This window comes from Python bivittatus, unplaced genomic scaffold (assembly GCF_059951505.1).
Source record: "Python bivittatus isolate LINGU-HERP-01145 unplaced genomic scaffold, Pbiv_v1 ctg000570_np1212, whole genome shotgun sequence".
Lineage (NCBI taxonomy): Eukaryota > Metazoa > Chordata > Lepidosauria > Squamata > Pythonidae > Python > Python bivittatus.
Window position 1 is genome coordinate 4,692,892 of NW_028277097.1, and position 23,379 is coordinate 4,716,270.

Below are 23,379 nucleotides of genomic sequence, written 5' to 3' on the forward strand. Positions count from 1 at the left end.
AACACTCCTGGAGAGTCACTGACTTCTCATTCCTGCTATCAACATAGATTGGGGTAGCCATAAAGCTAATACCCAGCAGCTTATCTGAAGGCTGCCAATCTGCATACTCTTGATTCCTTGACAAAACTGGTCTTGAAGAATAAAAATATGGAAGAGCTAGCACATGAAGGAAGGAAGAGGTTTTGTGTGATACTGTAAAGGGAAGCTTGGATGGAATGGTTTTAGAATGAAGTTCCTACATACTATGACTGTGCAGTGCTTTGGATTTGATCTCCAGAAAGTGCTTTGCGGAGTTACAGGAATATGAACGTAGCACCTGATCACAATACCTTAAAGTAGCTGGGTCTTTCCCAGGATCATTCAGCAGCTCAGGAAAGGGCAAGTTGCTTCAATTCACTGCAGATAAGTGCTAGGTTCCTTGCTACTACGCCCTTTGAAGCACTTTTTGGAGACTGAATCCAAATTGCTGCAGAGTCCTAATGTACACATGAGCATTTAACTAACACAAACTATCTTATACTGACAAAATACAGTTCCAAAAGAAAATCATGAAAAGTTACTTTACTTTTCATTTGCTATACCATAAAAGTTTGGCATTTTTGAAAACACCAGCTATCCTGCAAAACCAAAGTATCACAAATTTTTGGAGCTTATCAAGAGACAATAAAATAAAGCAAAATGATGTTCAAAGAGGAATGCTAACTGAATTGGCTATATAAAATAATTCATTCTTGTACAAGTAAATTATTTGATTTTACCTGAGCCCCTGTTGCAATTTCATCTGCAGCTTCATTCATCACGCCTAGAGTTTGGAAAGCAAATACACACAGTTCCCGTTCACAGACAGTTGGCTAAAAGCAAAGGGGAGAAAATGGTCATTGTTGTATTTAGCAATCTTCACCAACCTGACAGTCTACACTTGCAATGAGATTGCACTTCTTAGAATGTCTATGTAGCCTGACCAAAGTCTGGTTGGGACTCTGGGAGCTGCAATCGCAACCAAGTTGAGTAGCACCAGTTCAGGGAAATGTGTAGATCTGAAGAACTGCCCACTCATTCTCTCTCTGGGCATGTGTGCTAATTCCATGTGAAAAAAATATTCAGGTTTCTTTGCCTATGAATTCTCATTCAGTTTGATGCAAGAAAATTTGCTTTCATCATTTATTTCAAAGGGGAATACAAGTTTGATGTTATTTTTGCCTTTTTGCATTTATTTATGGATTAGGTAGCTCAAAGCTGTTTATGAGCATCCCATCTTTTATGGGACAATCACCTTTAAAGTGGTCTGCAGGCTCCCTGGCTTTCCACATTTCAGTCTAATCCCAAGAGAAGAAACCATGAGGGGCTTTTCCCATGGAGCCTTTCCAGGAGGCCTCAAAATGTTGGGAAAATGTGTAATTCTTTCCCCAGCAACTACTAGCAGTAGCATCCCTACCCCCACACCAGCAACAAGCTCAACTCAAAGATACTCCCAAGAGAATTTTTGAGAATAAGATATAAAATCCAAAAACTATTATGCAGGAAAAGAAAACATTGGAGAAATTGTAAGGCAGATTTTAGCATAGTATTAATATGTGAAATAAATCTCTGTCCTTCTTTGTGCTTCTCCCTCACATTATTTCATTCAAGTGAGTAGGGAATGAAGGCCTGTACCAGACGGCCTTACCCATGTCCTGCTACTTATATCCTCATTGCTGCTTTCTAAAAATTAGAGGATGAAAGTCTGAGGCAAGTGGTGTATTATTTCAGTTTGTTCTTCTAGTAACATTCAGAGCCCTGAATGCCCAAAGTTCTATGATGTCTAGAAACCCTGAATAGATAACACAGGCTCTCTGTTTTAGACATTTGCCATCCTATCCACTAGGTCAGGGTTCCTCAGCGTTGGCAACTTTAAGACGGGTGGACTTCAACTTCCAGAATTCAACCTCCTTGCTGGCTGGGGAATTCTGGAAGTTGAAGCCCACCCATCTTAAAGTTGCCAAGGTTGAGGAACCCTGACCTAGGTCAAGATTGCAGACACTGTACAGAGCAAATAAGGTTCCTTCTCTTCCTCATTATGTGAATGACCGAACACACCATTCTATCTTCTCTGACCCATTAATAAAAACTAATGACAAGAGAAATTGATGGATAAACTCATAAATAAATGGAATTGCTGCTTCTTACATTATTTTGTTTCCAAGCTCATGTTGAAGTTAAGACCATTGGAACACTAAGACTCCAGCAGGCACCAATACTTATTTTGCGAGCAATATTCTTGGCACCAGGAACCCTGGGAAATGCAGAACCCTATCAGGGCTCCTATTGTCAGTAAAGATAACCTGGACTACGACTCCAGCTGAAGCTTGGAATAAATGTAGACTTCATCTACAACTTTCGTTGTCGTTGCTGAGTAAAACTGGTCAAGAGACATGATCACAGCAAGAAATATATAAATTATATAAAGTAAATATAGAAAATAATGTTAACTGCAAGAATGAATGAATATATATATTCATTCATTCATTCATTCATTCATTCATTCATTCATTCATTCATTCATTCTTGCAGTTAACTTTATCTGCAAAATAAACAGGGTCACAGATAATCCTGCTGAGTTCAGGATGGGCTACTGCTGAGTTCATTTCTCAGCCATTTTTTTTTTAAAAAGAACTGTATTATATCTTACACAGAGAACTACTGAATAGTTTACCATCATGATATTTTCTATCATGATGTTTTTCATGTTACAAGGATAACCAGTGAATCAATCTTACTTTGCTCTTTGGGTCATTTTCTCTAAAGAAATGAAAACTAAACAATAGGTTGTGCTTAGCATCATACGAAATACAAAAAATATAGAAGGAATTTGCTTTTTTAAAAAATTGCTTCATGGACATGTGCCTGCATCAACAAATTTTCCAGCAGTTTTGTTTAGAACATTATGCTCCTCCTCCTCCTCCTCCTTCCAGCCTCAGTGATTGTATGATGACTATGACTGAAATATTTTTGCAGTGATGGTTTTAGAAGATCCATTATGTTTCAAGTCCAATACAGCATTGCTCATTTGATATATCTCATCTGCTATGTTACATTGAATTAGGCAGCAGATGAAGCCTAACACTATCTAATTCACTGTACCATGGCACTCTAGACCAAATGAAAGAATGTATATTAACTCCACTGGTTCTCTTGTGGCCACATTTTAGGAAAGTGGCCTTGCAGGTGATACTCCCGTATATATTTGACTGATCCACTTCAGCGGGCTCAGTCTTCAGGTTGTCAGCTAGAGGGCTGTCCATTTAACAGGACAATGAACCCAACATGTTTTACAAGCCCGGAATTATCACAGGATACTCATCCCTTCATAGACCAACCAAACCAACTGTGTTCTGTCAAACAGGCTTGTTGATCAGGAAGAGCAGAAAGCTGGGTTTCTTTTCCAATACTCTGTTTATTCACCAGTGCAAAATTTTACCTGCCAGAAATTCCTTATTATCTTTGGTGACAAGGTAAATAGTTAAAATATAGGGCTGCAACTTCACACACTGAAGCAGTGAAGGTTTATTTTTAGTGACTGTTAATATAATTGCTCTCAAAGGTGAGCAATCTGGAGGCTGCATTGTGGTGTTGTGCTCCATCTGGGGGCTGTAAAAAGACTGCCATAATATCACCAAGACTCGCATTTTTGCCTCCTTCCCCCTTTTTTGGGAGTGATTCAGGGAGGGTGTTTAAGGATAAAAATCAGTAACTTAATACCTCCAAACTTCAATATGGCAAAGGAAAGCAACAATAACAACCAAAATATTCAGTCCTCTTCATTTGTGGGGCTGTAAAAGCAAAAAATAGGTCACTGGTAGGGAGGGACATGGGGTTTATGGTCTGCATCTCTCTGCTACTGCATTCTTAACATCTTTGTTGTAAACATGTGAAGAATATGGAGCAGTGCACACAAACCTTACTCACAACATCTCCATTCTCATTGATGACATTTCTGGATAAAATATGAACATTTGAAGAAAGATTTGACATGTGTTCAGCTGAGTTTGCTTAGAAATCTTTCTACAATTGGGGGCCCTAAAAATAAAAGTTTCCTGATTGTAAGGAAGCTTCTAAGTACATTCAGGTGAACAAGCCTGGAATCTTATTTCAGGCATTCATGCCAGTGAATGAGCAAAAGTTGGAGGTAAAGGGGCAGGAGTTGGAGACACAGACACACATATATATGCATGCCTCAAGGCCTCTGCACAGTAAAAATTACATACACTTTGCTGGTTTGTAAATCAGTGCTGGTCATTGAACTGGAGAGTGTCAGGCAAAGAAGAACTTCCTACAATTTATCAAGGGAAGTGCTCAGCAAACTGGGAGTGGTCCAAGCATGGCTCTATTTCGATCTGTGATCTGTTAGAGGTGTGGAAGACTGAGGGTTTAGACAGGCTGTCAAAATATCCCTGGCATAAGAGCATAATGTTTCCCTAATTTATTGCTTCCAATTTTCCTTCATATTAAAGCCAGCCACTCAAAGCAAAAATACCATCTGAGTAAGTGAACCAGTTTATTCTATCAATTGCTCAATCCTCTTATGAAGCTCGAACAAGGAAGGCTTAAAAGATACCAATACGGCGAACATTGTCTGGCATTCTAAACTTCTCTTGATCTGTAAAGAAAATGGCATGTTCATCTTGTAGCAGATGCCTCTATCAAAGAAAGCATTTGCAATGGAGTTTAGCCTTGCAAGTATTTTAACAGTAGCCACAAATTCAAGACATGGCCATAAATAAATAAGGCAAATGGTTCCTATAAAAATAACTTATTTTGCCCTTTCTACTACAGAACTAGCATGTTTCTTCAAAGCTATTTTTCCTTTTCAGTTTTTCTTATATGGATAGAAATGTTTATGAAAGGATTCTGTTAATGAAACAGTATTCTAGCCACTTTTATTTTGTCTTTTCCCAGGGCAGGGTGACAGGGAGGAAGTGAATTGGATATACTTGTTTGACACTTTATCGATCAACCATACCCAGGGACAATGGAAGTTACAATTCAACACATCTTGTTCCGGGAGATTACTGTGTAATCATTTCCCTCTCCATTTGAAAATTGCATAACTAAAGCACTGTGCTTTGGGTGTGTGTGTATGTATAAATAAATAAAGGTAGGCAAGAAGTGTGTGTGTGTGTGTGTGTGTGTGTGTGATAGCATCACTGAAGCAATGAGCATGAAACTGAGCAAACTCAGGGAGGCAGTGAAGGACAGGAAGGCCTGGCGCAATATGGTTCATGGGGTCACGAAGAGTCGGACACGACTTAACAACAACAATATATAAAAATATAAAAATAAAAAGAAAGGTAAGCAAGAAATCTAACTGATTTATGAAAGTCTGGAATCCATCTTCTGAAAGTTCCTAATTCTAGGAGATTCAGCCAAAGTTAAACAGATCACAGAGAGATGCTGTGCATCTTACTGCCCTTTAAAATTAAATAAAAGCAGAAAGCCAAATAAAACAAGATAAAAATGATTCCGTATGTCTATTTGCCAGAATTGCATGGGATTTCAGAGGAAACTCAGAACTGCTGGGACACAGAAGAGTAAGGTAGAAAAACTGCATACAAATCTATAAGGAAACTGCCGCTCCAATCTATACCATCATTATGCCAAAACAGCATAAAACCACCTGAGCGCATAAGAGCCAAAGGCAATGAATTCAGATGGAACACTGAGATTTGCCTTCTTTCTGGCCTTGAAAGAACCCTTGGGAATGGGGATGGAAATAGTTTAAGCAAAACAAACAAATAAACAAGAAACACTGAGCCCAGATGCAATTTTGTGTAGTAGGAAACAGAAGCAAAGGGGAGTTCACTTAGCTCTTAAATGCTTTTCATTAGTATTCTCTTCCTATGTATCACATTTCATCCCAGGAAAGACTGTGCAAAGAAACAGTGAAGCTGCATGCTATCGTATTACACAATTTAAAAAAGCAAGTCACGTCATCTTGAGAAAATGGAGCCATGGGACCAAATCAGAACAGGATTGGTTCCCTGCATCTATTACTTGGTAAAATCCCTCTTTGTGTCCCTGCCCATGACTGCTATTCACCCCAGAGGTGTTGTCTGCAGTAAACAGAAATTTTAGGGGCAAAAAGGAGCTGAGGGTCAGACCCCATTCAAGCTCTTTAAGGATTTGGGGAAAATGAGCTTTTAAGAAGGATTTGGCTAAATCAGAACTGGTTCAGTGAAGGGCAGCAACAATGATCAGGGGAATGAAAAAAAAAAAGTCCTAAGGAGAAAGAGACTGCAATCTTTTGCTGGTAGAGAACCAAACACCAGTTTGTGCCAACAACTGAAAACAATGATCACTGGCAGCGAAATAAATCATATTTTGGTGACAGACAACAAAACATCATAGTAAAAAGGTCAGTATTCTACAGCTAGGGTAACCTGTAGTTTGAATCAGAGGCTTTTGATCTTATAGACCATGTTTACAGCTATTAAATTATATTGGCCCCTTTGCCAGATATATGCTGATGTCAGAACAACCGGGTTCTGTGGCATCTTTGTGAGTTTCACTGCCAATCGGCTTTAACATGAAAGAAGAAAAGTGGGCTGACATTTTGACACAAGATGGCACTGTAGAGGACGTGTCATAAATGGAAGCAAAAATCATTGTGGCAAATTTCATGGCTCCTGGTTATCAATCATTTCAAACGAGTCTTATTCCCCTAAATAAATGATTCAGAACTACTTCTGTGTGAATATTTGACTCTGTCATCTGATTTAGTTTGGACTAATTTGGTTACCTTTCATTCATGCACATAGATGTTTTCAGTGTTTGAATGGATTCAGACTGATTTAGCTTGACTGGGATGATCAAACTGGTTTGGATATATGAATTGAACTGAATCAGTCTGAACCATTGGTTTGATTCAGGTTGTTCCAGATTGTTTCGAATGTGCATCAAAGTTAACTGCCATCTTGCCTGTTTTGATCATCCCCTCCCCACTGCCCAGAGACACCACAGATGAGTCTAGTACTTATGCTTTCAACAGAGTCACTGTTGTGAGATGGGCAGCCATATAAATAGTATAAACGAACGAACAAATCAAATGGCTTGCAAAATCTCAAAAGCCAGAAGGAGAGAAGAATAGGAAAAAAACATAAAAGAAAGAGAACTTGGGGTCAAGTATTTAACTTGGTGTAGGAAGTGGATGATCCCAATGGACCATGGAGAGGGATTGGCAAGATAAAAGGGGTTTGCCAGACCATTGTCACCATGGACTCAATGTACTACATTCTTCCAACTGTATGGCTGCATTCATACAAACCACTATGCTAGACTAATGGGACAGATCTGTTTGTGAGTCACTATGTGGTAGGAAGTGAACTGTCGTCTTAACAGGTTGTGTGAACCAGGATAGTCTTGAGTCATAGTAGGCCACAGTATAGTTTATTACGTGAACACAGTGTGTTTGCTTTTTGCATGAAGAATATCCCTGACTTAAAGAGAAGGAATGCAAACCACTTCTCTAAAGTTCACCCAAAAGAGCACCCACAGGCTAGAACTAACTAATAGAGCACCTAAGTGTCTCTTCCTCTTCTTTCCCAACTCATATTTAACATCTCATAATTCCAAAGCTTCATATTACCAGAGTATATTTTCCTATTCTTACTAGTAATATTTGAATGAAGATTGCTGAAATTTTAACTATATATTCTACATGCGCTTGCACGCTCTCTCTCTCTCACTCTCTCTCTCTTGAAAGAAAATGACTGACATGTTAGAGCAGTGTTTCTCAACCTTGGCAGCTTGAAGATGTGTGGACTTCCACTCCCAGAGGGCTGGCTGGGGAATTCTGGGAGTGGAAGTCCACACACCTTCAAGCTGCCACTATTAAGAAACATTGCATTAGAGAAGCATGGGAAAGGAGCAATTAACCCATTTCTTCTGGCTGGATTCTGACTTCAAAATTGCCTTCTTCATCTTCATTTCTGCCCATGAAGGAAAAGGTATATGCACCTCCCTAGCCATAGAAAAGTAGCTACATGGCAGAGATTTTGAAAAGGAATTGGGAAGGGGGGATTATGAAGCCACTTTTCCCCTTCTTCCATTTTTTCTTCATTCCAATACGTTGCCAAAGCCACCAAAGATTAAGAAATGGAGAAGAGGGATCCAAATCTTGCTGCTCTCCCACTCACGATGGCAACAGTGACAGCTCCTGATTTTCTATTTATTTTCGTTCTTATAACTAGTTTTAATCAAGTAGTATTAGTACTTTTCCTGGTTTTATTCAATTCCTTATCTCCCTTTTATTTTTATTTATTTTTAATTTTTTTTAGTAATTAGAATTAATTTCTAAATTATTTTTAGGGGTTTTTTTTTAGTACAAGTAGTCCTCATTTAACAATCACAATAGGGATCAGAAATTCCGTTGTTAAGCGGGTGGTTGTTAGGTGAGTCATGCCCAATTCTATGACCTTTTTTGCAGCAGTCATTAAGTGAATCACCATGGTCGTTAAGTGAATCACATGGTCGTTAAGCAAATCACACGGTTCTCCATTGATTTTGCTTTCCAGAAGCTGGCTGGGAAGGTTGCAAATGGCGATCACATGACCCCAGGATGCTGCAACCATGGTAAGTACGGGTTGGTTCCCAAGCATCCAGATCGCGATCATGTGACTGCAGGTGTGCTGTGACAGTTGTAAATGAAAGGAGAGGTTGTAAGTCCCTTTGTTCAGCACCATTGTAACTTTGAACGGTCGCTAAATGAATGGTTGTTAAGTGAGGACTACCTGTAATTAGAATTAAGATTTGCGGATATCCTAGAATTTTGTACGCAATTTAAAATGCTAATGGAGGATGTGAAATTATAAAGCAAGAACAAAAAAGAACCTGAAAAGAATGATCAAAGGGAGGAACAAGCCTGAGATTCAATAGAGAGGAAATCCCAAAGAAGACAAGGCTGCAATGACTTCTAGCCAACCAAAGATAAAGACTTATTCCAGCTTAAGGACACTACATGTAACTCTCCCTCTCCCCTTGTAACCTTGGTTAATAATTCCTACCCCTCATTAGATGGGAAGTAGATGACTGCCCTTCCTCTGAAGATAAGGCTCTAATAGGAGATAGAGGGGAGGATGCCATTTATGCTGAGAATAAATTAAATGGAGACCTGGATTTGGTTGGTAAGAATTGCCTTTAACAGCTCAAATATAATCACTGCTATATTAGATCAGCTTCTGGGTGCCAATAAAAAAATAGATGAATTAAAAATCTTAATGGAAAACTACATTTCCAAATCTGTTATGAAACCAAATAGCAACTCGTATGTTTCCAAACTTACCTCTAACCCATGGACTGTACAGACTGTACAAAGATTCCCAGGTAAAGAAGCCAGTGTGGAAAAACTAATTTTGCAGAGACAGGGGATCCTGCTTCAAGTTGCTGATAGTCCTTTATATGAGGGCAAGTGGCACAACAGACCAGCAATATTACACTCCCTTTCACAGCTTCTGCGCTGTAAAGTACGCTCTAATGAGCTTACAGAAATCTCCTGGCTTCCTAGCAGGCATGGATCTAAAAGGATAATGCTAACTTTCAGGCCGTTTATTTTTCCCCAAAGTTTTCAAACTTAAGAACTTTTTAAGGAGGTTTTGTCTTCTCCCAATATGTGTTTTTTTATAACAGCTGTATCTAGCCCTTGCTAAATTCTGGGAGGAGAGCCAAACCAGCAAGGGAGGATGCTACAAGCTCTACAGTTCCTAATCACAACCATCCGCTATCTGTAAAATGGAGAACTGCTTCAATTTCAAGGTCAAAACAGGATAAACACAGGGAAAGAAATACCTTAGCTGTAATTAAAGGAAAGATACAGGTTTCAGATTACTTTCTGGAAGATGAGGAAGATTCAGCTCAGTTGTTTGCCACTTTCTCCCCAAGGAATGACAATTGATCTTAAGCAAGTTGGAAACAGTTATATCTATGTTGCAGTCAGCCACTGCTGCAACTGAGTCTCTTAACACCTTACTTCCCTCTCGTTGCTCCTCCGTGGAAATGCTACTAAGCCCAGCCTCTGAGAGCACAAAAGTCCCAATAAATTAAAAAAAGGTGTTCCAGACCAAAACTATACCAAAAATAAAAAATTAAAAAATATCCAGCTGGTCAATGTAGTGCAAATGTCACATGACTATCTGGAGGATAAGTCAGTAGCTGATGATTTATTACAACTGGCTCCCGAGGATCAGTCTGCTCTATAGTAGCGTTTCTCAACCTTGGCAGTTTGAAGATGTGTGGACTTCAACTCCCAGAATTCCCCAGCCAGGATCTTCAAGCTGCCAAGGTTGAGAAATGCTGATCTATAGAAACATTTCCATCAGCTGTCCCCAGCAACGACCCTAACCCTGACCCCACTCCCTAAATGGATGCTGTACCCACACCTTGCCATTCATTATTGCAAGTTAACTCTACCCACAGGAACCTTGAATTGGGGCAGCTTTCTGCTTTCAGCCCTCAATCTGATTCTATTTGCCCTCAAGCCCAGCAATTAGCAAATGAGAGGGATGGACTGAGTTTATTGCCACTAGCAGTAGCCGCTGGGCCCACAGACACAGAGTCTCCAGTACCAGATCAGAGTTTGCTCAACACTGATTTTTATGATAAAGAAGAACAGTCACAATTTAGAGAGGAAAGTTGAATTTTATAATAACTGTATATACGAAAACACTGATAATATTGTTCCAACTCCAGAAACAAATTGCCCAAGTCTTCATCCTCTCCTCAACTATCCCATCCAGAACATTTTGTCTCAAACTGATCTATACAAACTGTAACTTGGAATGTAGCTGGCTGGAAAGAGTCTACTGACAGAGTGATTTGGTGAGATTTCTTTCTGAATTTGAGATAATAGCTTTACAAGAAACCTGATTAGCAGAAGAGGATGACCTAGTACAATTCCCTGGTTTTCAATGCTGGTAAACCCCTGCTCAAAAATTAAAGAATCAAGGTCAAGCCTTGGGGAGCTTATGCATTCTTACTAAGGAAAAACTGCAACGGCAGAGTGAGAAATTATAGAACTGGGATAATCTGCTTCATATACTGGCCATGAAATTCAGATATAAAGATTCTGAGATTGCACTGGTAAATGTTTACATTCCACCAAATACATCCTCTTATTACCATTCTGACTATTGGATATGTTTAGAAATAATATTGGAAGAAATAATTACTTTGCATACCCAAGCCATAATCATTTTACTTGGTGAGTTTAAGGCTAAACCAGGCCAATCTCTTCACGATTTTGCTCGATATAGTGGACTCCCAAATGGTTTTTTTTGATAATCACCCACATTGGTTTTCAAGAGATATCAAAAGTAATACTGCTGGCCTATACTTGGTATCGCTGATTTTTAAGTGAAATCTTCAAATTCTAGAAGGCAAAGATAATAATGATGTATATCCATACAGCTTCCACTCAGGTCACTTGACCAGTGTGCTAGATCTCATTTGTGTATCGAAAAGTAAAGTTGACCTTTTTTCAGAGTCATTGTCTATCCAAGATTATCAGCCAGTGAGTGTGAAATTCCTAGGCCGTTTAGATTTAAGATCATATAACATGGCTGATAGGTGGGTTATATAACAAACTCAGAGGAAAGGTTTACGGTCCAAAGTAGATACCGAGGCAATACAGAAGAGCCTCCAATCAGAGAACACTATTAGTTGGGCCTTAATAGTCTAGTCCAGTGTTTCTCAACATTGGCCACTTTAACATGTCTGGACTTCAACTCCCAGAATTCTCTAGCCAGTATTTGGGGCCGGAATTTCCGTGGCTAAGCGATGTGGTAATAAAGTGTGACCGCATCACTTAGCAATGGCAATCCCTCAAGTCCCGGTTGCCATTGTTAACCAAATCCCAAAGTCGTTAGGCGAGGGAACTTTCTGCTGGCTTCCTGCAATGAAGTCAGTGGGGAAGCTGGCAGGAAGTTGCAAGTCCCAGGTGGCTTGCAAGCAGGCCAGCAAGCAGGTAAATGACTGCTGCTGGGTGCATGAGGGTGCAAGAAAGGCATGGCGCGGGTTGGGGAGGGTGCATGAGGGTGCATGGAGGTGCGCAGGGTGTGAGTGAAGCTCAGTGAAGCTCAAGGAGGGTGCACAAGAGCGCAAGGCAGGCATGGTGAGGCTTGGGGAGGGTGTGCAAGGGTGAGCAAGTAGCTGATACAGCATGAGTGCAGAGGGGTTAGGGAAGGGTGCATGGGTGGGGGAGATTTACCCCAGCGACTTGTGACTTTCCCTGCTGGCTTCCCCACTGACTTTCTGGGGAAGCTGGCAGGGAAGGTCACAAATGGCAGTCAAGTGATTGTGGGGCGCTGCAACCAGTCCTAAGTGAGAGCTGGTTGCCGAGTGCCCAGATCATGATGATATGAGTGCGGGAGTGCTGGGATGGCTGGAACTCTGAGGACCAGTCGTAACCACCATTCATTCAGCGCTGAACTGAACAAACTTCATGAATGAATTCATGAATGAATGAACTTCGAACAGTCGCTGAACAAAGGGTTGTAAGTCAAGGCGTATCTGTACATATACTACCTAAGATGCTATCTCTAAGAAGAGAATATAAGAAAATAAATAAGCAAGCAAGGAAGCTGGTTCAGTTTGGTCAGGACTTGAGCTGTTAGCAAGAACTCATAATTTGGGTATATTTTGGTGCTCTGTAGCTGGAATCCTGAAAGAACGGAGATTCACATTCAATAGACTAATCTCTGCTGAGGATTGGGAAAACTATTACCAGCACTTGTTTGCTCTCTCAGAAGCTGTTGAGAAACAGTTACTAAATAGTGATTTACTACCTAGTGAAGCTACTTCCCTCTGGCCACCAGTATTAGAAAACAAGATCAAATCTATTATAAAAGGCCTGAAGAATAATAAAGCCCCTGGTGAGGACTTTCTACTGGCCAAGCTATTCAAAAAATACCCTGACTGGTGGGCCCCTCTCTTGGCAGGTTTATTCACACATATAAATAATACCTGCCATATCCCAGTTGGGTGGAAGATGGCAATTGTAGTTTCTATATACAGAAAAGGGAATAAAAAGGATCCTAGCAATTACAGGCCCATCAGTCTAACAGATATTGTGGCTAAAATATATTCCAGGTTCCTCTTGAGTAGAGCTGAGAGCTGGGTAGCTGAAAAGTGCATTCTCGCAGAAGAACAAGCTGGCTTTAGACAGACTCAATTCACTAATGACTATTGCTTTGTCCTGAACCATCTAATTACAACATATGTCAGAAAGGCTGGCACTTTGACATGGATGAGCTGCTATGAACGTACCCTCCAAATTGCCAAGTATTTAAAGACAGAAATGCCCAAGCATCTTAGGGGGGTATTTACTTGAGCAAGATTTGAGCAGCTGGACACATGGTTAAACGTGCAAGGTTTAACCAAGTCCCTTATGATGAACGTATTTGTATTTGTGAAGCCCCTAAGACAGAGGACTTACCACATATATTACTTGAATGTCAATTGTATAAGCAAGAGAGAGAAATCAGTATCTTGGACCGGACATTAGACGAACATGTGTGGCTAGAACCCAAAAATTCCATATAATATGGCCCTTTATCTGAACAAAACAGTACAATTAACAACTGCATAAGTGGATCTGATTGGGGTAAATTGTAGGGGTGACACAGAAATATGATTTGCATTTTCTTTTACTTATGTCTTTTATTCTATTTTCTAACATGTGGTCTTATTACTGTTCTGTATTTTATATTTTGTATTCTGATATGGCCTAATGGATAATCAATAAAATATTTTTATTATATGCAAATTTTGCCAAGCTGGTCCTTGGGATATAGGAATTCAGCAGGTGGGAATTAAGGGTGTGCATTCATTTAATCCAAAAGGAGAGAGGGAAATAATAAAAGGACTCATTTTTATTTAATGTGAATCTATTGAAATTAATCAAGTACTTGAAATTAAGAAGTTCTAATGTTCCGATTTCTCTTATATTTGTAGGGTTATTTTGCTTTAGACAGAACAGGGAGGAGATCTTCCAACCCTATGCTTCTATGAAATTACTGTAAGGCACTAAGTCCAGCTTCCTGCTCAATGCAGGAATCCAAATTACACCATCCATTACAGATAGCCATTATTATTATTGGATGCCTTTTATTGCCACTAATTTCAGGGGCAATGGAGGAGTGGAAGGAAGAGTAGCTAATCCCTGCCCCAAAGTAACCTTAATGTGTAGGATGGCTTTTCTCTCACCAATCATTCCAGAATTTTAAAAATTAAAAACAATAATCAGACTAAATCCTAATTAAGAAAACATGGAGTGCATTTTAAAGCCATTTCAAAAATAACCTTAAAACAGAAAAAGTAAAGTAAAGAAAAAGTAAAGACTGCTTCTTAGCCTGGCAGTGATTAGAATGGAGGATGTGGGTCACAACTGATGCCTACCTTAGAGAAAGAGACCAAAAAATGGTATGTCTCCCAAACACTGTGCCCAGAAAAAAAAAAATCCAGCCTTTAAATATATTTCTTAATTTAATGAGTGCTACTTCTTGCCTTATCTTTGTCTCTTTTAAAGGTCAAAGCATAGGCCATTGGGTCTGTCAGTCTCTTTCTCTGGAACGACAGTGTGCTTGTCCAAATTCAAATCTATTGTAAGGTCTGGGGATGGGAAAACCATTCCCCCAGTAGCCCTTGTTTGTTTGTTTCCTTGCTTAGGTCCAGCTGTGAATTCTCAGTTCTTCAATTCCTAATCTCCTTCATTGTTATTCTGGGATTCCTTTGAAGCTGTTTATCTAAAGAGAGAGAAGGGAACAGCTAGCTCACTCGCTCTGCGATGTGCTAAGAAGCTGAAATGAGGTATCCAGCCTCCCTGAAGTTGCACTCAAAGAGCTATTCCTAATGGGCAGAAATGAAATGACTATAGCTCAGAAAGCTCTGCTTGAATAGAGATGGAAAATGGGGTGGCGAAGGCAGAAGAAGATTGAGAGCCAAGCTGTTCTAAGTCTGGATGGTCTTTCTTTGGAACAGAATGGAAGCCAGAGATTTGCAGCAGGATATTCATGAAGACCCTAAGATGCCTTATGACTGCAAGAATTTCACCAAATCTCTCTTTTCTTCTGAAAGAAAACCTGAAAGCCATTTTCCCCACTTAAGTGAAGGAAGAAAAACAGCCGAAGACATTTTCAACACGGCATTAGTGTTGAAATGTTGTAGTATTAATATTATAATATTAATATAAGATTATGAGACAGGCATTCATAATGCATTCAGTGACTGCATGTGAGGATTCTCACATAATGCGGGCTAGCCCTATCCATCCTTAAAACCTGACATATTCTTCCTTCTTCTCTGAAAAACCATCACTTAATTTTCTTCAAGGACTTGAACCAATGGGCAGGACTTGTTGCCCTCCCATGTTCTTTCAGTACATGTAGAAATGCCTCATTATTCTTATCCATAACCATGGACTGGAGATACAATTTGAGGAGGGGGGACTCTGCAGTATTTATCAAGGCTGACCCAGTGTCTATGGTGCCCATGCACCACACTACATTTCCAGAAAGTCTGGCCACATACTTAGAATCAGTGAAGCAGTCACCTTGAGGGATGGACTGAAATGGATGCCAAACTAGAGTTATGCTGCTACCAGTCCATCACACAAAACAGCCACCCAAGATGCACAAGCTCTTCTATCAGTGCTACTTTGAGAAGAACCTGGGAATGATACCTTGTGAGGTGCCCATTGTGTCTTCAATTCAAGTACTAACCAAATATGATTCTGCTTAATTTTTTCCCCACACATCTGCAAAGTTGCTAAACTGTGTATCTACAGATAGTCCCCAGGCTAAGAATGACTGGTTTAAGGATGACCCATAGTTAAGAACTGAGTTTATTGTAGCAAAATTCGAGTTAAATACACAATAGTTCAAGTTAATTGCACAATACTACTTATATGGTATTATACAATAATACTGTTCTGGCTTACATACAAATTTGACTTAAGGATAAACCTTAGGAATGGAACTCATTCTTAAACTGGGGACTACCTGTATCTAGTGTCTCAACTTATGATTTATTGCCACAGCAGAATGAAGGAACTAGCTGGGAGTTGGAAGTGACCATTACTCAGTACGTGCAAAAGTTCTAGGCTTACTCCATGGCATCTCAAATCCACAATAAAAAGACTTCAGCTGAGACAGAGTGTACATGCTTACCTTCACTGTCCTATGTTGCTACACCTAATACTAAACTGGTGCAAAAGACCTTGAGATCTGATCTTGCCTGCTCAGACAATCATTTTTCTTTTAATTTTAAATATGCATTATCTCCTTTGCCTCAAATAAGAATCACAGAATCAAAATGAAGAACATGACAAGCTTGATAAACAAAACTTTAAATCACAGCATCAGACTATGTGAATTATATGATCCTATTGTATCCTCCCCTGTAAACTTCCTAAAGGAGCACATGCACACATATCACACCAAACTATATAGTTTATTGTGAAGTTTATTTAACTTACCCTGAGCATGGGTCCATTCTGGAATACGTGTGGTTCATCACAAACCACACAATATTCGTTTAGTACTGGTATCCGCTGCTCGGCAAACTCAATTGTCTGAGAACAACAGAAAAGAGAATAATACAATCTGCTTAAAATAATTAATAAGCAGCTCAACCTCCTCCAGGTTTATGAAACTGATTTGGCATTCTGTCCTACCTGCACAAGAAAGCCATGGTCTCTTATTGGAATAGATTTTGCACCATAATTTGGCTGTTTAAAAAGAAAGAAAGACAAAAAACAGATGTAACATCAAGAATGTTGTAAGTTGAAGATGTATTAGCTTTAATATAATTTAAAGAACATAACCATGTAAACTGAACACTATTCAGTTCTCAGAGGGCATTCAGAACTATTTGCTATTTCACTGGAATTCAAATGGATCTTTTTAAGTAGCTCTCTACCCAGTGCATTCATTCATCAATATACTAGCAGAAAAAAGTTGAAAATAATTCATTTGTAAGGGGAAAAAAGTAACAACAATCTCTCCTTTTTAAATGCTGCTTCAATATTCTTAAATAATAAAACCCCAAGAGAAACTTAAAACCAATGCTGATCAGGCTGGCATTTCTGTTGCCTGGTTTCATATTGATATACAGGGTCAAAAGGGTCCTGCGCTAATACAGTACCTGCTGGTGAACTGCTGAGTAGCATAGCACATGCTTTGAATACATAAGATCCCATTCAGTGACCATCACTGTTAATTAAAGGAAGTGTAGGAAAGACTTTTAATTGAGATTTTGGAATTTCTTCCTCCAATCAAGACCATATTTGGTGACAAGAACCAGTGTCTTAATTCTTAATAAGTTTGTTCCTCATTTTCTTTCTCTTTCTTTCTGTCTGGTTCTCCATCCCTGCTGTTATTTCAGAATTACTGTGAATGTCTGGAACACCTTTTTATATTGGAGGAATACAACCTGAAGCTTCAGGGTTGCCTGTGGCTCCAAAAAAGGCTTTATATCTAATGTTAACATGATGGAAGAGGTAAAAAGTTAAATACATGAAAAGCAATCCTATTAACTGCGTGTAATTCAATTAATATTAGGGAAATTAAAGCACAATTTGATTTTGTCTAAGCTTTGCCTACTTTGGGGAAATGAATCCCTTAACAAAGTGTCACCCTTGACCTGAAAAAGCTTATTTCCTCAGCAGAGGTGAGCCCAGATCAAAAAAGCTTTAAATCAAAGTCAGCACTAGTGTGCAAGGAAAGTTCAAAGTCTCGCACAAGTTATGAGCATTTATCTGTCTCGAACAGATTTCCGAAGAGTCCACAATGAGACTTTGTCAAATGAGCTCAGTTAGGGTGGGAAACTTTGTAAAGCCTGTTCCTCTGCTTCCAAACCACAGAAGCATCCTCAGCTTTGTTCTGTGGATTAATTCTGGGAATCAAAGCTTCATAGCTCTCTCTGAGCTGTGAGCAGCCAGAGACTCAGACACAAAGAGGAGGCGGCGGCGGCGGAAGAGAAAGAAGACTATATTTTTTATGTGATTTCCTTAACTGTTTGTCCAAAAATGTTTTCTTCCCTGAAAGTGGAGCTTTTGAGACAAAGCATCAAATCCTGTAAGGAAATCACTGGGATTTATAAATTTAAATAAATATATACTGTAGAAACCCTTTTGGAAATATGTCTGACATGGGTCATTGGTCCCTATAATAACAGGCTCAACTAGTGAGTGTCAACAGAAATGTAGCTAGAACTGAGAAACAAGAGAGAGAGATCAACATGTTCAGAGAAAACCAAAGGCAGACATAACAACAACTTACACATATGAGGGCTATATCTCAATCAGCTGAACATGGTCTGTAAAATCACTTGGGGGTGGGGAGGGGAACCACAAAAAATGAGTCACGTGGGAATGAAAGGCTTCTACAGGAGGACATGATTGGATAAGAACACTTCTGTTAGGAAGTACAACATTTTGTTTAAGGTTCTTGTATTCTCTTATTTCAGTGCCTCAGAGTAATGAATTGCCTCAAGCTTGGTCCCCCCCTCCCGCAAATATAACACTACTCAGAATTTATCCAGAAATAGAATAGTAATAATGTAATTCTTGGGTCACAGCTGGTTTGAGGCTGCAAGGAGATATGGGTCAGAAGATTCTTCTAGGTATGCAGAGACAAACTATTCACTATACATCAACACTTAGGTGTGTAGTCAGAAATTTATGAGGAATTCTAGTGTGGATCACACAGAAATAATGCACCTCTAGAGAGATCCTTCCATCATCATCATCATCATCATCATCATCATCATCATCATCATCAAATCCAGACCACTGTAGTTTGCACCAAAAGCTAAACTCACTTTCTCCTAACTAGGTACTTTCCAGAGGCACTGGGACTATAAATCTGAAGATTCCCAGTCAATATGACCAATGGTTATGCTGGTTGGGAATTCTGGGAACTGCAGACCATAACAATCTTTTTCTCAATTGTTACAAATAGGAATTATATTGGTGCATGCATGCTAATAACCACTACATTCACGTATGTTTCCATTCACATATTATGTCTTATATACACTAATCACCACAAAGAAGTAATAGTTCATAGCATGAGAATTTAAAAGTTGATTGTTTGGTGTAAGTCATGACAGAGCTTATTCTATGATCATTTCTGCTTTCACTGTAGGAAAAAAAGGCAGACCATTTTATTCTCAGTACTAAAAATTTCCCATTACATTTTGTGGCATTATTTAGTATATCTTTGAGAGCTATTTCCCAGAATGTATTGTGTAGGAAACAATGCAGGGTTTCTCGACCTTGGCAACTTTTAGATGTGTGGACTTCAACTCCCAGAATTCCCCAGCCAGCATATGCCAAAAGCATTCTGGATGTACGCATTAGCGTATGACACTGATAAGTTACAGATACTAAACACAGACATGCACGCCTACCCACTGCATATAAATACTACTTGCTGAAGAATCCGCTCGTCCAGAATTGATATGTAGAACAGCACTGAATGACTGAGTCATATAGTAACACATTCCCTAATTTTACCTCCTCCAAACCCTTTCAATTATGCCCTCCAATATTTGCCAAGAACAGGAGGTTAATTTAATTCAGCAAGGTTCATCAGTATAGATCAAGGACTGGTAATTCAGATCGAGTTATATGTCATCCCTGAAACAATAATCACATAATGCCCAATGAAATTAAAATAACGTTCAAGAACGTGTACAAAGCTCACAAGCTGGGCTCTCCCATGAAATTTCAGGTCATTCATTGGCAGTGGCACCTGGACCATCATGCTGAATGGTATAGTGATACCTGAGGCTCGCAATGTTTACCAAGTCTGTGGATATGTAGAAGGGGAAAAATAAAACTTTCCAAGGTTGCGACTTTTTTAACATGATAAAGTTCCCTGAGCTTTAGCGGGATTGGACAGCACACCAAATCTATGAACAAAGACACTGACTTTCTAAGAGTTGGTTGCATCTCTGTATGCGCTTGTGTATTTAATCATTCCAAAATACGCGGGGAGGGGGGGAAAAAGCTCACAGAAGAAAACTGTTTACGCACAGCGGATGGTGATGGCGAAGATGTGGATGGTGTTAAGATACCAATAAGCCCTGAGGTAAGAGAGAGTCTCCTGCCCTCTGCTATTGTGGGTTCTTTGAAAAGTTCCATTTTAGATGATTTGGGGGCACTGGAATAACTCTTGCTGAGTAACTTGTGGTTCTTCAACCCATCTAATTCATCCATCCTAAGATTACTGGAATAAGACCTGCTTAAAAGTTTGTGGGGCTTCAAAGTACTGTTGTGCTCACATCGCATATCCCCAGAGCATGGTCTACTCAGCAGTTTGTGGGGCTTTAATGTGATGCATTCATCCTGCTTGATGGCTGCAGAGCAAGAGTGGTTCAACAGTTTGTGTGATTTAATGGTCATTGTGTGTTCAGCCCTGGGATCGCTGGACAGCGAGCGACCAAAGGTTCTGTGAGATTTTGCCACACATGAGTCCTCAGCTTTAACTGTGCTAGAACAAGTCCTCCTCAATAACTTGTGGGTTTTTGAGATACCATCTTGTTCAGGTTTCAGTTTTGATTTGTTTTTCCCACAGCCTGGTGGAGGATAACTTGGCGACCTTAAAAATAATCAGAGAGAAGAATTAATTAGAGTACAGATGGCACTAGATGACTATGAGAAACACCAGCATAAAAATGGTTTTTTCCAGGTCTGAATTGTAGCTCTTCCATATAACCACTAAATACTGTATATATGACCTGGAAATGAATGGTCTTCTTCTGTTCTTACAGTCATAGAGCACATTCAAACCAAGTGAATATAAAGAAGTATTGCTTGGCATGTAAGTATGTTTCTATGTATATACAGTTTTATCAAGTTTGATCCCAAGTTTCAACAATTAAATGATAAAAGTAGAAGCACTGGCTTTGACATAGGTTTAACACACACAGCAATGTATAGATACACACACTAACTGTGACTGGATTTGGGAAGGATACAAATGTAGGAACATCAGAAACCGTAATGTAACACACATCCCTAATGTATGGCAAATTTGTGGAACTAACTGTGATTGGATTTGGCAAGGATACAAATGTAGGAACATTAGAAACTGTAATTCACCCAGTTACCCTTATATTACATACACTGACAGGCAAACATTTTCCAGAATTTAAGATAGGAGTCTTTCTTGCATTATTTGAATATACTGAGGTGGAACTTGCTGCGTGTGAAGCAGATGGAAGATCAGGAGAAGACTGGTTTATGGTTGGTTGTGATGAGAATGGGGTCAACTGGAATCATTCTATGAATAGCAGATAAATTGGTAGTCCAAAAAATATAACGGGCACCAAATTGGAGATTTTTGGGGCAGGAAGGGTGCCTTTGAGTTAGTGTTGACTGCTAATGACTGCCTGGACTAGTCCCTGTAGTTTTCTTGGCAAGATCTTTGGAAGTGGTTTGCCATTGCCTTCTTCCTAGGGCTAAGAGAGAGTGATTGGCACAAGGTTACCCACTTGGTTTCAAGCCAAAGTCAGGACTAGAACTCATGGTCTCCCAGTTAACACTACACCAAACTGGCTCTCAAATATTTGACAGTGAATACTTGTCAAGTGCCCAACTGCAGTTTATTACTTAAACTAATTTATTAATTAAATAATAGAAATCATGTAAGCTTTCTAAATCAAACCAGTAATTCTAAGTTCATCCCTTCCTTATTAGACCAAAAATAGTAGAAAGGATAACAGAAACAAAAGTTCTGTTTGCTCATGTCTTTTGTAAACTATATTGATTACTTTATCCAACACCCATTTTCTAAAACTGATGGTGAGACACTGGCCCTATAGTTTCTTACATAACAAAGTCAATGGTGGGATTACAGTAGTGCCTTGTGGGAAAACCAAAAAGGATTTCATGGACTCAGTTAACTATCCTACAGGGGATGGAATTTCACCTAAAACAGATTCAGTCATGCATACCAATTCCACTCAGTTGACCAAGTCATATGACCATCTAAAACAGCCAGATGACCCTACTCCCCCCAAATAAAGTGTTAGAGAAGGAGGAGCTGAAAAATCAAGACTGTGATGGATCTATAATGGAATTCTGAGTCAGGGAGTAGATGTTTTTGAAGTCCAGCACAACTAGAAGAGATGAACATTCTTTTTTGTATCTTCTAAATGGGAAACCACTTTCTCCAAGTCAAGAGAGAATTAGAAAGAGGATCAAAGGCATCAAGGAGGTCCTGCCTTATCTTACTCACTGATTAATGAGAACTAAAATACACATTTCCCATTTTCAGGATTCCATAATTTAATCCCTCTCTTCTTGCCATCGACCTGACTAATGTGACTATGAAAATATAGCCTTCTGGATTATAAACTGTGGTTGGGGGCTTGACCAGTACTTACTGTCAAGGTTTGGTACCATTGATTGTATCTCTCAAATACCGATTGGCTGCAGTGGTTGCATTCCTAACCAATAGAGAAGGGGTAATGATAGTGCGAATCCTGACAGTACTCTGGGGACACAAGAGCTCATGGGAAAACCAAGCAAATCCTAGATAAAGTGTTGGGCTCTGTATTCTCAACATGGTAAGACTTTTTAAACTGAATCAGTATGATTGTGTGCTGTCAGAACCACTAAGTTAATTTGATTGTGTTAGTGACTATGTTGTGGAAGAGTGTCACTGAGGATTCCAAATAGCACTGCCATTGTCTGACTTTCAATCAATTAATCAGTAGAAAAAATGCTTATAAATTAGTATATGGATAATATAGTAGTTCCAAAAACATGATTTTAATGTTTACTTTGTAGCAGGCATAATCTTAGAAAAGAAATTCCTCATCTCTGTAAGTAAAATAGAGAGAAGGAAAGAGATGCAACTTCTAAAAGAGCACTTTCTATCTGCAGTACTGTTTATCTTTTTAAAAAATCCCTTTTTAAAAAATAAGGAATAGGTTGCCTCATTAATTGGGAACAGCTTTTCAGCTGAATGGTATTCAATTGATTAAACAATTAAATTACACAGCTGCCTTTTTTAAAACAAAAGTTTGTTAAAAAGAACAACACAAGAGAAGAAGCAAGGTGCTTCACCAATTATGCAAATCATCTATGTTCAAATATGAACAAAGCTTAATAGTTATTTCATGCTTCTGTGAATTTTCTCCATCAAGTCATAAGCAGATCTGCAACCTCCCTAAGTAGTGAGTTCTTACTAGGTGTAGCTGAAAAATTACAATCTTATTTTTTTGAAGGGTCCACTATATTTACTGTGCTGCTAATAGATCTCTGCGAGGCAGTGGGTGAAGGCCATGAAGGAAAGAAAAGGAAATTGCATGTGTGGATCTGCAGAACTTATTCTATGAAAA

The 23,379-nt window shown here is 39.2% G+C and overlaps 1 protein-coding gene across 2 annotated transcripts in view; it reads right to left on the reverse strand.

Annotated features, from left to right (window-relative positions):
* The window catches only part of PARP8 (poly(ADP-ribose) polymerase family member 8), a 160,844-nt gene that overhangs the window by 20,406 nt on the left and 117,059 nt on the right, over window positions 1–23,379 (reverse strand). For both annotated transcript variants that reach the window (XM_088152720.1, XM_088152719.1), the window contains exons 12-15: window positions 20,066–20,630; window positions 16,700–16,753; window positions 16,502–16,597; window positions 759–851 (exon numbers count right to left, since the gene is read on the reverse strand). In XM_088152720.1, the coding sequence (XP_088008846.1) occupies window positions 759–851; window positions 16,502–16,597; window positions 16,700–16,753; window positions 20,066–20,630 (808 nt within the window). The remainder of the gene's footprint in view (window positions 1–758; window positions 852–16,501; window positions 16,598–16,699; window positions 16,754–20,065; window positions 20,631–23,379) is intronic.